The 13,773-nt window shown below is 44.3% G+C and overlaps 1 protein-coding gene across 12 annotated transcripts in view; it reads right to left on the bottom strand.

Annotated features, from left to right (window-relative positions):
• The window catches only part of LOC119861508 (high density lipoprotein binding protein), a 152,578-nt gene that overhangs the window by 90,177 nt on the left and 48,628 nt on the right, over positions 1–13,773 (bottom strand). For all 12 annotated transcript variants that reach the window (XM_043491595.1, XM_043491599.1, XM_038416731.2 and 9 more), the window contains exons 11-22: positions 13,299–13,377; positions 12,375–12,514; positions 11,915–12,019; positions 11,368–11,481; positions 10,852–10,938; positions 10,552–10,683; positions 9,275–9,493; positions 7,958–8,179; positions 7,429–7,647; positions 4,709–4,847; positions 3,383–3,537; positions 2,021–2,125 (exon numbers count right to left, since the gene is read on the bottom strand). In XM_043491595.1, the coding sequence (XP_043347530.1) occupies positions 2,021–2,125; positions 3,383–3,537; positions 4,709–4,847; positions 7,429–7,647; positions 7,958–8,179; positions 9,275–9,493; positions 10,552–10,683; positions 10,852–10,938; positions 11,368–11,481; positions 11,915–12,019; positions 12,375–12,514; positions 13,299–13,377 (1,716 nt within the window). The remainder of the gene's footprint in view (positions 1–2,020; positions 2,126–3,382; positions 3,538–4,708; positions 4,848–7,428; positions 7,648–7,957; positions 8,180–9,274; positions 9,494–10,551; positions 10,684–10,851; positions 10,939–11,367; positions 11,482–11,914; positions 12,020–12,374; positions 12,515–13,298; positions 13,378–13,773) is intronic.

The raw sequence follows: 13,773 nt of genomic DNA, 5'->3' as shown, positions 1-13,773 counted from the left end.
TGGGAGACCAGAACTGCACACAGTATTCCAGGTGAGGACTCACCAGTGCTTTGTATAATGGTAACGACACTTCCCTGTCTCCACTGGAAATACTTCACTTGATGCACCGTAGAACTGTATTAGTTTTTTTTCCATAGCTGCATCACATTGACAGCTCATTAGTCATCCTTTGATCAACCAACCCGGTCTTTCTCCTCCTGTCACTTACAACTGATATGTCCCCAGGTTATAGCAAAAATTCTTGTTGTTAATCCCTAAATGCATGATCTTGCACTCTGCACTATTAAATTTCATCCCATTTACATTACTCCAGTTTACAAGGTCATCCAGATCCTCTTGTATGATATTCTGGTCCTTCTCCATATTGGCAATCCCTCCCAACTGTGTGTCACTCACAAATTTTATTAGCGCACTCCCACTTTTTGCACCAAGGTCAGTCATAAAAGTGTTACATAAGATTGGTCCCAAGACTGATCCCTGAGAAACTCCACTAGTAATCTCCCTCCAGCCTGACCATTTCAGTATGACCTGTTGTAGTCCCACCTTTTACCAATTTCTTATCCACCTATCCTCCTATTAATCCCCATGTTCTCTAATTTAACTAATAATTTCTCATGTGGACTGTATCAAATCCAGGTAGAGTAGATAGATTGCATTTCCATTGTCTAATACAGTGATTCTCAAACTTTTGCAATAGTGACCCCTTTCACACAGCAAACCTCTGAGTCCCAGCCTTATAAATTAAAAACACATTTTTTATATTTAATTATAAATGCTGGAGGAGAAGCAGGGTTTGCGGGGTGCAGGCTGATGGCTTGAGAACCCCACGTAATAACCTTGTGACTTCCAGTTTGAGAACCCTGGTCTAATAGATCAGTTACCTTCTCAAAGAAGGAGGTCAGGTTGGTCTGGCATGATCTACCTTTTGTAAATCCATGTTGTATTTTATCCCAATCACCGTTCCCCTCTATATCCTAAACTACTTTGTGACAAATTTTGAAAGAGAAGGATGGTGACATTTGGGAATGATTCAGTTCAGAACTTCAATGCATAGCCCATTCCTCCCACTCCTGGGGGAAGGGATCAAATACAAGACTCATGTTCTTACTGCAGCTCCCTAGTGGCTGAATCAAACGAACGGTCTAACCAAAAGAAGGCTGAGGGAGATATGATTTCTCTCTATAAATATATCAGAGGGTTAAATACCACGGAGGGAGACAAATTATTTAAGCTCAGTACCAATGTGGACACAAGAACAAATGGATATAAACTAGCCACCAGGAAGTTTAGACCTGAAATTAAACGAAGGTTTCTAACCATCAGAGGACTGAAGTTCCGGAACAGCCTTCCAAGGGAAGCAGTGGAGACAAAAGACATGTGGCTTCAAAACTAAGCATGATAAGTTTATGGAAGGCATGATATGATGGAATAGCCTAATTTTGGCAATTAATTGATCTTCAACTATTAGCGGTAGATATGCCCAATGGCCTGTGATGAGATGTTAGATGTGGTGAGATCTGAGTTACTACAGAGAATTCTTTCCTGGGTGTCTGGCTGGTGAGTCTTGCCCACATGCTCAGGGTTTAGCTGATAGCCATATTTGGGGTCGGGAAGGAATTTACCTCCAGGGCAGATTGGCAGAGGCCCTGGGGGTTTATCACCTTCCTCTGCAGCATGGGGCACAGGTCACTGGCTGGAGGATTCTCTGCACCTCTAAGTCTTTAAACCATGATTTGAGGATTTCAAATAGCTCAGACATAGGTTAGAGGTTTGTTACAGGAGTGGGGTGGGTGAGATTCGGTGGCCTGTGTTGTGCAGGAGGTCAGACTAGATGATAATGGTCCCTTCTGACCTTAATATCTATGAAAGACTCATTGTCCAGTACCTGCCATACCTGTGGCACACTAGTGATTGCTGGGGCCATGGATTTGGCCATGTTCCTGGCACTCCCAAAAGGCAGCATTCACAGCAACAGGATCTCTGGGATCCAGGGAAGGGAGGGAGACAAAACTCAGCTTACTTCAAACTCATCCATCATTTTGCGGATTCCACTTCCTTTCTGACCAATGATGTAACGGTGAAGGTCAAAGGGCACTTCCACCTCAGTGGTGACAGGAACCAGAGCCTGCATGGGGGAGGAAGAGCATAGAGTTTACCCAGCAGAAACACTTTGCAGAGTCAAGGGCAAGATTTCTCCCAAAGCCTTTTGAATGACAGCCCTGCTGTGATTTAGATTAGCCACATCTGTCCTGAAAGGGAGAGAGATCTGGCACTTCCTGAATCCCCCAGAGTTGAATACGTTTGATCAAAAGATCATTAAGCCATTGATTAGAAAAGAGACCAGGTAGTCTTCATGGGGAAGTCAAGAAGAAAGCCTAAAAGCAGCAGTGAAAGCTATGAGAATGCAGGATACTAAAGAATATACTCAGAATTAACAATGGTGCCTCCTCTGGAGTACAGTGCCCTGTTTTCATAGCCTCACCTTAAAATATAGTGGAGGCTGAAAAGGCCCAGAAAGAAAGTCATTAGATTAAGGATGGAAACACTTAGGTCTGGTCTCCATTAGAGTTAGGATGACTCAAGGCAGCTTATGTCAACTTAACTGTGGAAGTGTCTATACTTAAATTTTGCTCCCGTCAATGTAATTTCCCCGCTATGCCAACTTAACTCCAGCTTCATGAGTGTCAGAGTCAAAGTCAATGTAGTTAGGTCAATGCAGTGTCAGTGTAGACCCTGTGGTGCTTTTGTCAACTGTTACTGGCTTTCAGGAGCAGTCCCACAATGCCCCACACTGACAGTACAATTGATACAAGCACTGCTTCTTGTGTCAGTGGTATGCGTCCTCACCAGCAAAGTGTAGACATGCTTAAGTGAAATGTAGACATGCAATTACTGTGGCAGCTGTATGCCAACCTAAGTTAGGTTGACTTAATTTTGTAGTTGAGACATGGCCTTAGCTATGATGAGAACTTGCCAAGGCTGAAACTAGTCAGCCTGGAAAAGGTTCGAAGGGACTTTATTGAGGAACGATAAAGAAAACAACAATTACTCTTGTATTATGGGGCAGGGTTGAAAGGACAAGTCATAAAAAAGCCTTATGCATAAGCAACTCCCACTACTGCTTTAACACCTATCGGGCCAGGTCAATTCACACCCACCTTGCAAAAGATTAAAGAGCAGAAAGTTTAGCTGCAATAAAAGGAACCCCTTTCCTTTAGGCTACATAATCTACCTATGCCACATTAGTCCCAGGAGGACACCAACTTGAGCAAGGCCACCTGGCACCAGAGCCCAGAGAATTCAAATAGAGCCTCCTGCTGCAGGGCACAAGCAGATTACAAGAGCTTTGAGAGTCCTGCCGAGAGCCAGCAGCACCACATACCTGCAGCGCCTCTTTGGCTGCCTCACATTTCTCTCTGCGGCCAGAGATGATGATAATGTCGCACTTCTTTGGGGAATTGGGGTCAGCCTCCTTAGCTTCTTTTCCTTCCCCACTCTCCTCTCCATTCTCCTGCATGGCTGGTTCTGTAGCAGGGGCTGAGAGCATAGAAACAAACAGAATAAGAATCTTATCAGTGAATACAGAACTCAGTTTCCAAAAGTGGTATCACTCCCACAGAGATCAGTACACACCCTGCACCTTCCCCAGCAGGACCCCAAGGCACACAGGCAGGACGACAGACATTCACTATAAAGAAAGTGAGATTTTAATAGCATTTCAGTAGTACGAGAGGTTACCTACCATCAGTACTAACTCTGCCTTGGCTCCATCCTGGATTGTAGTGTGTTCACCATTATGCCCTGCTCTTTACATAGGAACACAGCCTCTCTCCAGCCCAAAAAAAAGAATTCCTTTTATTGCCCCCTTCTGTATGGCACCCTCTCCTTACTCAGCAGCAGCAGATTATTGTAATAAGCATTACACATAGTCCAGCATTGCTGTCTGAGAACCCACATTCCCAGTAGCTTTTCTTTCAGCTGTTATGAAGTGCACAGACCCAGAATATTTCACATTAAAAGCAGCATATTCTACATCAGTCAGGACTGTGGTCTAGTTTCATGGTCGGTTTACCACACCCTAGTGGTAGAAGATCCTCCCCCACACCTTATTTAACAGGTGTGGTTAAACATAAGGCAGCCAGGAATCAATAAGCCTTGCTGTGTGTGGTATACTTTAGAGACCAAACTTGGCAATATGTAGTGGAGCATACAAGCCATTCTTCTTTCACTTGCGGGAGGGGAAGAGGGATAAGGAGAGCTGGTTTGTTTAAAAGTTCTCCCTCTCCAAAAGTGTTTAAAGGTAAAAGACCTGAAGTTTATAGAACCTCTACTGCTGTTTGGTATACACCAAACAATAGCTCTCTCCTGCCATTGCAGTTTGGCCTGGTTCTTAAAGGAGCCTAAGGAGACAGAAGCAAAAGGACAGCAGTTATAGTCCATACCAAGTACGAGACACTGTCATAGTTGCCTGTTTTAGTATTAGGCTTGGAGGAGGGTTAAGGAGTGCACAGCTCAAAGCAGCAGTGTCCACTTACAAGGCTGCCTTCTGCCTAGCCACATCGCCTCTCTGCCGGGAAGGACTTAAACTACATGACTTAAGAACTTGGCTGGGTTCCCTCTGAAGCAGCAGCACAACCCCCAGCGATCTGGGTAGCTCAGAGCACCCCACCAACACTTCCAGTGCAGTAGAGTTCTCAAAGCATCATACCTGGGTTCTCCTCCCTGTCGGGGAATTTGATCTGAACACCATAGTCGCGGGTGATCTGCTGAATTCGGGAACCTTTGGGGCCCATGATGGAGCGGTGAAACTTCTGGGGGATGGTGCACTCTATTGTCACCTGAGCTTCCTGCATGTTTAACAGAGAAAGCAGGTGAATTATTCAGGTGACACCTGTTGTCACCCACTCCCTCCTATTTGATCAAAATGTGATTCTCAAAGATTTGTCACCATAGTAAGTTCATATAGTCATGTGTGTCATAGGCAGGAAGGGAGCAGGGTGGAGGCAAAAGGTTGGGACAAGGGCTGTCAAGCAATTTAAAGAAAATTAAAATCGCAATTAAACGCACTGTTAAATAATAAGAATACATTTTATTTAAATTTTTGGATGTTTTCTACATTTTCAAATATATTGATTTCAATTACAACGGTATACAAAGTGTACAGTGCTCACTTTATATTTATTTTTGATTACAAGTGTTTGCACTGTAAAAAGACAAGAATTTGTGTTTTTCAATTCCCCTAATACAAGTACTGTTATGCAATCCATCATGAAAGTTGAATTTACAAATATAGAATTATGTACAAAAATACTGCATTCAAAAATTTAAAAAATAAAATTTTAGACCTTGCAAGTCCACTCAGTCCTTCTTGTTCAGCCAATCACTCACACAAACAAGTTTGTTTACATTTTCAGGAGATAATGCTGCCCGCTTCTTGTTTACAATGTTACCTGAAAGTGAGAACTGGCATTCTCATGGCCTGTTGTAACCGGTGTCGCAAGTTATTTATGTGCCAGATGCACATGCTTTAACCACCATTCCAGGGGACACGCATCTATGTTGATGATGGGTTCTGCTCAAAAACCATCCAAAGCAGTGTGGACCAACATGTTCATTTTCATTATCCGAGTCAGATGCCACCAGCAGAAGGTGGATTTTCTTTTTTTGGTGGTTCGGGTTCTGTAGTTTTTGCATCGGAGCGTTGCTCTTTTAAGACTTCTGAAAATATGCTCTCTACCTTGTCCTGCTCAGATTTTGGAAAGCACTTCAGATTCTTAAATCTTGGATCGAGTGCTGTGGTTATCTTAACAAATCTCACATTGGTGCCTTCTTTGCATTTTGTTAAATCAGCAGTGAAAGTGTTCTTAAAATGAAAAATCATGTGCAGGGTCATCGAGACTGCTATAACATGAAAAATATGGTAGAATGAGGGTAAAACAGAGTGGGGACATGCAATTCTCCCCAAAGGAGTTCAGTCACAAATTTAATTAATGTCTGTTCTCTCTTTCTGGTGACATTGTAAATAAGAAGAGGGCAGCATTATCTCCTGTAAATGTAAACAAATTTGTTTGTCTTAGTGATTGACTGAACAAGAAGTAGAACTGAGTGGACTTGTAGCCTCTGAAGTTTTACATAGTTTTGTTTTTGAGCGCAGTTATGCAACACACACACACACACACACACACACACACACACACACACACACTTGTAAATTGCACCACCTTACTTGTAGGAGGTGAATTGAAAAATACTATTTCTTATTTTTACAGTGCAAATATTTGTAATCAAAATACACACTTTGATTTCAAAATACACACTGATTTCAATTACAACACAGAATACAAGATTATATATACAAAAATGTAGAAAAAACATCCAAAATATTTAATAAATTTCAATCGGTAATCTCTTGTTTAACAGTGTGATTAATCATGATTAATTTTTTTTGAGTTAATTGTGTGAGTTAATGACGATTAATCGACAGCCCTAGTTGGGACAGAACAACAATTATTCTGTCCAATACATTTCCAGAATCCCTCATACCTCCGCGCCCAAGAAACAAGGCAGCCTGTCCTCCAAATGCTACCCCACACCTGCGTAAGGGCCACAGACCAAAACTTCATTCCCATCACCCTGCCTCCCCCTGAAGAGCCTCTTGAGGGAGAAGGACAAGAGCACAGGCACTTAACCGCTCATGAGTTGTAAAGAGCCAGCCTTGGGAGGATTGGCTCCAATTTTTGAGCCAGAAACCCCAAAGTTGGTGCACAGAGCACTTCAGGCATTGGGTACTATCTCCCAGATCAGTATGTGCCAGAATCAGAAGCAAGTGAAAGCTACCCTTTAATAAGACAGTGTTGAAAGTACAGCTCCTCACCTCCCCCAGAAGACAGCAAAGGGCTGAACAGAGCATGCCAGAAAGATAACTAGAAGAGAATTAGGGACCCCTAACCACCGCCCTTCTGCTCCTACAATGAGAGGGGAGGCTGGGATCTTGAGCAGAGGAGGACTCCTAAGCATTAAGGAACTGAAATGCACAGGAAACACAGCAGAGTCTTGGCCAAGAAGAAACTGCCACCCAACAGCTGGCTAAGGAAGGTCAAAAGGGGATGTATATCTCCTCCCAGCCAGGCTGCTGGGGAGGCTAGGCACCTTTCCTAGGCTAGGATCTAAATAGGGGGTTACCCTGGATATTCCTAGGTTTTGACCCAGGCTCAGAGTGCCAGATACCTGGGGCCCATGTGACCTGCCATAGTGTTCCTCAGGTCAGAGACTGGGCAAAAACAGGACCCTCCACATTACATGGAGCAGGGGAATTTCTTTTTGGACGGGGGCGGGGGGGGAGAAGAAGAGGTGGTACAGAAAAAGGTACTTGTGACATGTGTAAAACAGAAGGGTTGAATCTTAAAACAAGCCTGCTGTGACACACACCAGGTCCTCAATGATCTCCAGGATGCGCTTCTTGGCTGCCTCCACGCAGTCCTTTGCTCCCTTGAGGGTGACCTTGTCACTCTGTGTGCCAGAACGGGGGAAACTGACCATCACACCACCGTACTCATCAGCAATCTCACGTAGAACCTGCCCTCTCCGGATTACAAAGTGTCGGTGGTGCTTGGGGTCCACCACCATGGAGTCCTCAACCACGTTATCCTGCAGAGAGGAGACATTACACAGTGGTGTTTATTCATTCCACTCCACTTCTGGATTAGAAAGTCTCTTCCATAGCTCACAATGTGGGACCACTCCTATCATTAGAGGAGTGGGTTGTGTGCAGTGTAAACATGCATATCTTAATTCTTGAGCTCCTACCAGGGCCTCCCAAATAGACATGTTATCCTTATCCAGGGCCAAGCAATTCCTCCCAACTTACAGGTTAGCACCTGCTACCACCTACGCTGCAGAGAAGCACACATGGGAAGTGTGGGTAGAAAGACAAGTGAATGGAGGAAGCCTCCCTCACCAGGTTCTTGATGAGTGCCTCCAACTCCTTCTGAGCCTCCCTGACAGCCCCCTCGGTCCCCATGATGGTAATCAGCTCCTGGTCTTTGTCTTCAGAGGTTGGGAAGATGATGCGGGCTCCTGTGTTATCACGCACCTTGCGGATATTGCCACCACCTTTGCCAATCAGGAACTTGTGGTACTCTGGCTTGGCACGAAGGTCCACTGTGTAACTCTTAGTTTGCTAATAGAGGTCAGCAACCGCACAGAGAACAAAGCACAAATGAGTACTTGCAAACAATTATTTCACCATCAGAATACATGGAGAAACTTCTGGAATAAGTTTGTGCACATGCACATTTGGCTAAGCGTGACTAGTGTCACAGCCTAGAAAGCCAATCTTTCAAAGTAAAAGCAAACGAGAAGAATTCTGGTATCTGAGATCCGAGATGTTACTTCACATTCTCCAGGCATCAGAATATTCGCACCATGAGAACTTGCATTTGGGAGGATGTCACAACACAATCCAGTAAGAATGCATCAGGATTAAATGGTGCTGAGAGCAGACAGGAGCAGGACCAAGTGAGCCAGAGAACTGCTCATTCACAAGGGCCAGACCCATAGCAGGATAAGCCAGCGTCACGCCACCAGCCAGCTACGCAGGCTTACTGCAGCTGTGAATCTGGCCCATAACATGAGAGTACCCAGCACTTTCACCAGGCAGCCATTTCCAGGAAAGTTTTTGTTAATAAATAAAGTGGCCAGTTATGCATCTTAGAGTAACTCCTGTCACTTGAGACCTTAATTACATCCATAATTATATCAAGGGATGTGAAAAAAATAATGCCCCTCATTTGGAATTTGTAGGCATGGGCTAAGGCTAGATAGGAGGGAGGAGTGAAGGAAAGTTGCCTCTCTTGGAGTTTAACCAACTCCCGTCACACACCAGTGTGCTTTAATTCCAAGTAAGGGTGGGGAGAAGAGAAGAGAAGAGGACAGGACAACATTTCTGCTTCTTCATCCTGACCCAAAGGAGGCATTTGAGCAAAGGGCAGATCAAACAAAGGGGTTAAGTCACTTTGTTGGCAGAATAGCTAGTTTTTTTACTAACTCGAAAACCACCAGGATCAGTGTCTCTTGTCCTAGAAGCAGTGGTACCAATGTTCCGACTGCGTTTACAAGAGGAGTATAATGACCCCCAAGACAGGGCCCCCCCTTTATATTGTCCACCCCACCCAGCACCTCCTTGTGGTAAGGCACACAGAGTGGGATTGATCACACATTAAGAGGGAAGAGACTGTGGTTGGATCTGATCTTTCTACCTAGTTGCAGGGCTCACCTTCTCCTCTGCCAAATGCAGCAGCTGTTTCTTGGCCTTTTCCACATCCTGAGCAGGGCCCCTGATGGTGACTGTATCGCTGCCAGAGCCCTCTGTGGGAAAGTGGATGTGGACCCCACCACACTCCTCCATGATTGAGCGAATGAAGCGACCTTTGGCACCAATGAGGGAGTTGTGGAGCTTGGAGGGGATGGAGACCTCCACCTCTGTGATGTCAGCCTAGGAGAAGGAGCCAGGGCATTAAGGTTGGATTGTATGGCAAGCTGTTGGGAGGAGATTGTTTGGGTGAGGGGGAAGCAGTCTGTTCCTCTTCTGCGGATATCAGAATACTGAGATTATTGGATTTTAGTACTGGGAGATGACCACACAACCACTTAAGAAGCAAATCTGAGCAGAGGATCTACAATATCTGCCAAGCAGCAGCTGGATGTGCCAGCACATGCCAGTCTCCCAGAACAATAATGGACACTGGGGAAAAGTATTACCCCCCCCCCCTTGGCATTGTTACCGTTTGGGCACAAAGAAAAAAGTTTTAGTAGATGATGCTTCTTTCAGAAGAGAAGTGAATAATGCAGATTCAATAAGATTCTGGTCAGAAGTATTGGCTGGATTCATGAAAACCTCCACATAGAGACAAGTGGCTGCACTACATACCACTGGAAACTGTATCCTGGACTTGTCTTTCCTAAATATTCTCAGGTTTAGGCAGGTAGATTTCTTTGCCTACTTTGGTGACCTGACAAAGCTTGCTATGTTTTGAGGACTCAGTCCAATTCGGTGGTCTTCAATTATCTGGGGAGATTGGTCTCAAATTAAAGCAACCTCCGTATTAAACGTTTTATTAAGCAGTTCAGTTGCTAGTACTGTTAACATTCAGAATTTGAACCAAAAAAAAAAAAAATTCTTTCAAAGTTTCCTTGAGTTCAGCCGTCTTTAATATGGCATTTTTAGTATCAGCTCTCAGAATTTGCAATCTAGCAAGCTGGATACGGAGGCCTGCCTAAAGAAACTACCAAGACAATTAGGCCTAAGACAAGAACCTCTTTGGAAAGGACCATAAGTATCTTTTGCTGAGAAGCTGGGCTCTTTGATCTTAACCATGCAAACATTCAAGCCATGAACTCAACACATAAGAGACTGGATTCTTTAAGTTTAACTACCTCCTGTATAATTTGTTTGCTTTGTTTTTGTGAATTTAAGATGACGTCAAGTCACCTATGTTTTGTCAGGCCTCTATACTCCATTTATAACACCTTAAATTAACCAGTTCCTGTTACCAGCTCTTTTTGGATGGAGAGAATTCGGTGGCGAGCAGCTTCACAGTTTGCTCTCTTGCCAGTGATGATGATTGTCTCTGAGTTGCTGTTCTCTGCCGGGAGATCAATCTTGGTGTTGCTTTCCTCACGGATCTGCAATAAGAAACAAATACATGTTTGAAGTGGAGCATGCAAGAGGAAGCTCTGGAAAGTTAAGTTTTACTTCACCACTGAGCAAGTGGATTGATGACTGGAAGGTAGCTGAAGGCAGAGACTACAAAGGAACTTCATAGAACATTTGAGGGCCAGTAGCAACCTCACCTTTTTGATGTTGGCACCTCCTTTGCCAATGATGTTCTTGTGGAATTGTTTGAAGATGGGAACAGAAATAGAAAAGCTGTTTTCAACCTTGCAAAGAGAAAGAAGAGAATTAGTTAGCTGACGAGATGAAGTCACACAGGCTTGGTCATGCCCACCCTTTCTACTTCCGTTAGGATTTCTTAAAACGCCTGGAAAAGAGCCTCTTTGTTTACCATTCTGCCTAGAAGGTGCCTGACTGCTAATGAGAGAAGGTCAGAAAAGTAACTTCAATAGAAGCAGACTGAAGTTATGGGTTTGGGAGGTGGTTCCCCTTCTCACTCAGTTATCCTGGAGTCACTGTAAGAAGAGCTGTCCCTTCATTACTAAACATCAGCACAATGCAGGTGTCTCACCCATCTGCTGTACATTCTAAGGTTTCAGACAAAGCTCAAGTGTGATGTCAGCACACAGTTATCCTCTGTCCCAAAAATAAAAAGACTGGGAGCTGGGGGAAGATAACACAGGAAGCTCTCATACCAGGTCTGCCACCATCTTCTGCATGTACTTTGTGCATTTTTCCACCTCGTTCTTGGGTCCTCTAAGTTGGACAATGTCGCTCTTGTGTGCTGGGTCTGGAAAGTTGATGATAACCTGCAAGAGGTGGTCACTTAACAGCAGAATCACATAACATGCAAAGGTGTGATTGGCAAGATAGAAGATCCATAGCACAGCACAATTCCTCTGTCAAGAATCAGTAATCCTTTAGTAGAAAGGGTCTTTGTGTTAAAGAACATTCTTGCTAAGGGTCTCCTCTAATGGTTGGTACACGGGAGTAGTAGGCTCTTACGCACTACCAGCTAACGGAGTTGTGCCTTTAGCTCAAGTGGTAGAGGCCTGTGCTTTTGGTGCCAAAGGTCCCAGGTTCTAACCCCATGATGACCCACACGCCGGTGGAGGACCCCCACAATTTATTCATTCATCCAGATACACAGATTTTAGTCAGCACCCCAATATAAGAGCACCTCAAAAAGGAGGTACAGTCACATACAGATTGCAAATTGCAGCTTGCTAGGAGAAGCTTTACCTCTGGGAATTTATCTCTGATTTCCCGGATCCGCTCGCCCTTCTGCCCAATGATGGTTCGATGGAATCTCTGCTCAATAATTAGATCCTTGGTGCGTTCGTTTTCCTGAGAACACATAGATGACAATTATGTTTTCATGAGGATGAGTTCCATGCCCTTTATTTACTCTATTTTGCTACATGGCAATTGATCAGGCCGTCACGTCTTTCAGACCTCATCTTCTATGCCAGACCAGAGCTACCTTTCCCTAAAGCTGAAAAGTGGACTCAAACACCCACAGACAGACATTAAATTTACTCCGCTTCCAGCAAGAGTACAGTATGGTACACAAGTGGTGGTTGTGGGGAAAGGTCACCTTTGCTCTAATTCCAGAAGTAGTCATAAAAAAAAATGGTACAAACACATTGCCAATGGGGGTCTCTGTTAGTCAAAGTCAGTTGTGTAGTGCTTTCTTGCTCACCATACGTGAAGCGAGTTCCAGCAGCTCTTTCTTGGCCTGGTGGACACCTTGAGGGTCTCCTTCAATTCTGATCAGGTTGCTCTTCTCATTGTCCGGAGGGATACGCACAGACACCTTGTACTGGTCCTTGATCCTGTTAACTGCAAGAGAAGGATTTTGCTGAAACACTTGTCCATTCTGTCACACCTACCAGTGCAGGACTGAAAGCTAGGTGGTATCATTACAGCAGCTCTCTTATACAGGGATTACCTGAACCCTAGGCCAGCCTCTCCAAAGTAGGCTTCAGCCACTTGAAAAGGAGTTAGTCAAGTACTGGGGGTGGAAGAAGAAAAGACGGGGATTTTTAAGGAGATGGTGAGGTAAAGCTTTTCCACCTGTGAGCTCAGCAAAAAAACAGGATTGTCTATTGCACAACAGAAAACATCCAGCAAGAACCTACAAGGACAGACAGCACAGTGTCCACAGATATAAGGAATGCAGCATCTGCCACTTTTATTCCTGGAACAGCAACAAAACTTGAATCAGATGTTCCTTCTGCAGGCACAAATGGGCATGAACTCAGTCTACCCTCTAGGACCATCTTCCCAGCTCATTAATATATTGTTTTTCCTATGAGTTAACTCAAGAGGAAAGGTTTAACTCTCCACCCTGATCTGGAGGGAAGCTCCTCATCTTGAATGAAAGTTTCACACCTTCTAATCCTCCAGGACAACTTCAAAGAGTTAAAATAAGCCTTACAGCTTGCTCCTCATCTAATGTTCCTTGAGCGAATAGCCCTTTTGAGAAGCTGCTGATCAATGTAAAGACAAGTGATGTTAATACGGCCTGTAGAATTTCAGCCATTGTCTAATGAAGATTAAGGAGATAGATAAAATACGGCTGTAAGAGCATATTAAATTGCCCATAAAAAGGCATCTCACTCACTATTGGCTCCATTCTTTCCAATGAGGTGTCGGTGGAACTTGTGGTCAACACTGATCTCCACATAATCCATCCGGTTGATCTGCAGAAGAGCAGCGCAGCATTAGACAGACTGCAGAGCACAAGTTCTTGCATCTGTTGTCCATAATAATTCATAGATTCATAGATACTAAGGTCAGAAGGGACCATTCTGATCATCTAGTCTGACCTCCTGCACAGTGCAGGCCACAGAATCTCACCCACCCACTCCTATGAAAAACCTCACCCATGTCTGAGCTATTGAAGTCCTTAAATCATGGTTCAAAGACTTCAAGGAGCAGAGAAGCCTCCCTCAAGTCAACCATGCCCCATGCTACAGAGGAAGGCGAAAAACCTCCAGGGCCTCTCCAATCTGCCCTGGAGGAAAATTCCTTCCCGACCCCAAATATGGCAATCAGCTAAACCCTGAGCATATGGGCAAGATTCACCAGCCAGATAC

This window comes from Dermochelys coriacea, chromosome 9 (genome assembly GCF_009764565.3).
Source record: "Dermochelys coriacea isolate rDerCor1 chromosome 9, rDerCor1.pri.v4, whole genome shotgun sequence".
Classification (NCBI taxonomy): Eukaryota; Metazoa; Chordata; order Testudines; family Dermochelyidae; genus Dermochelys; species Dermochelys coriacea.
Note: the sequence above shows the minus strand (reverse complement) of the source record. Positions and strands in the feature narration are given on the sequence as shown.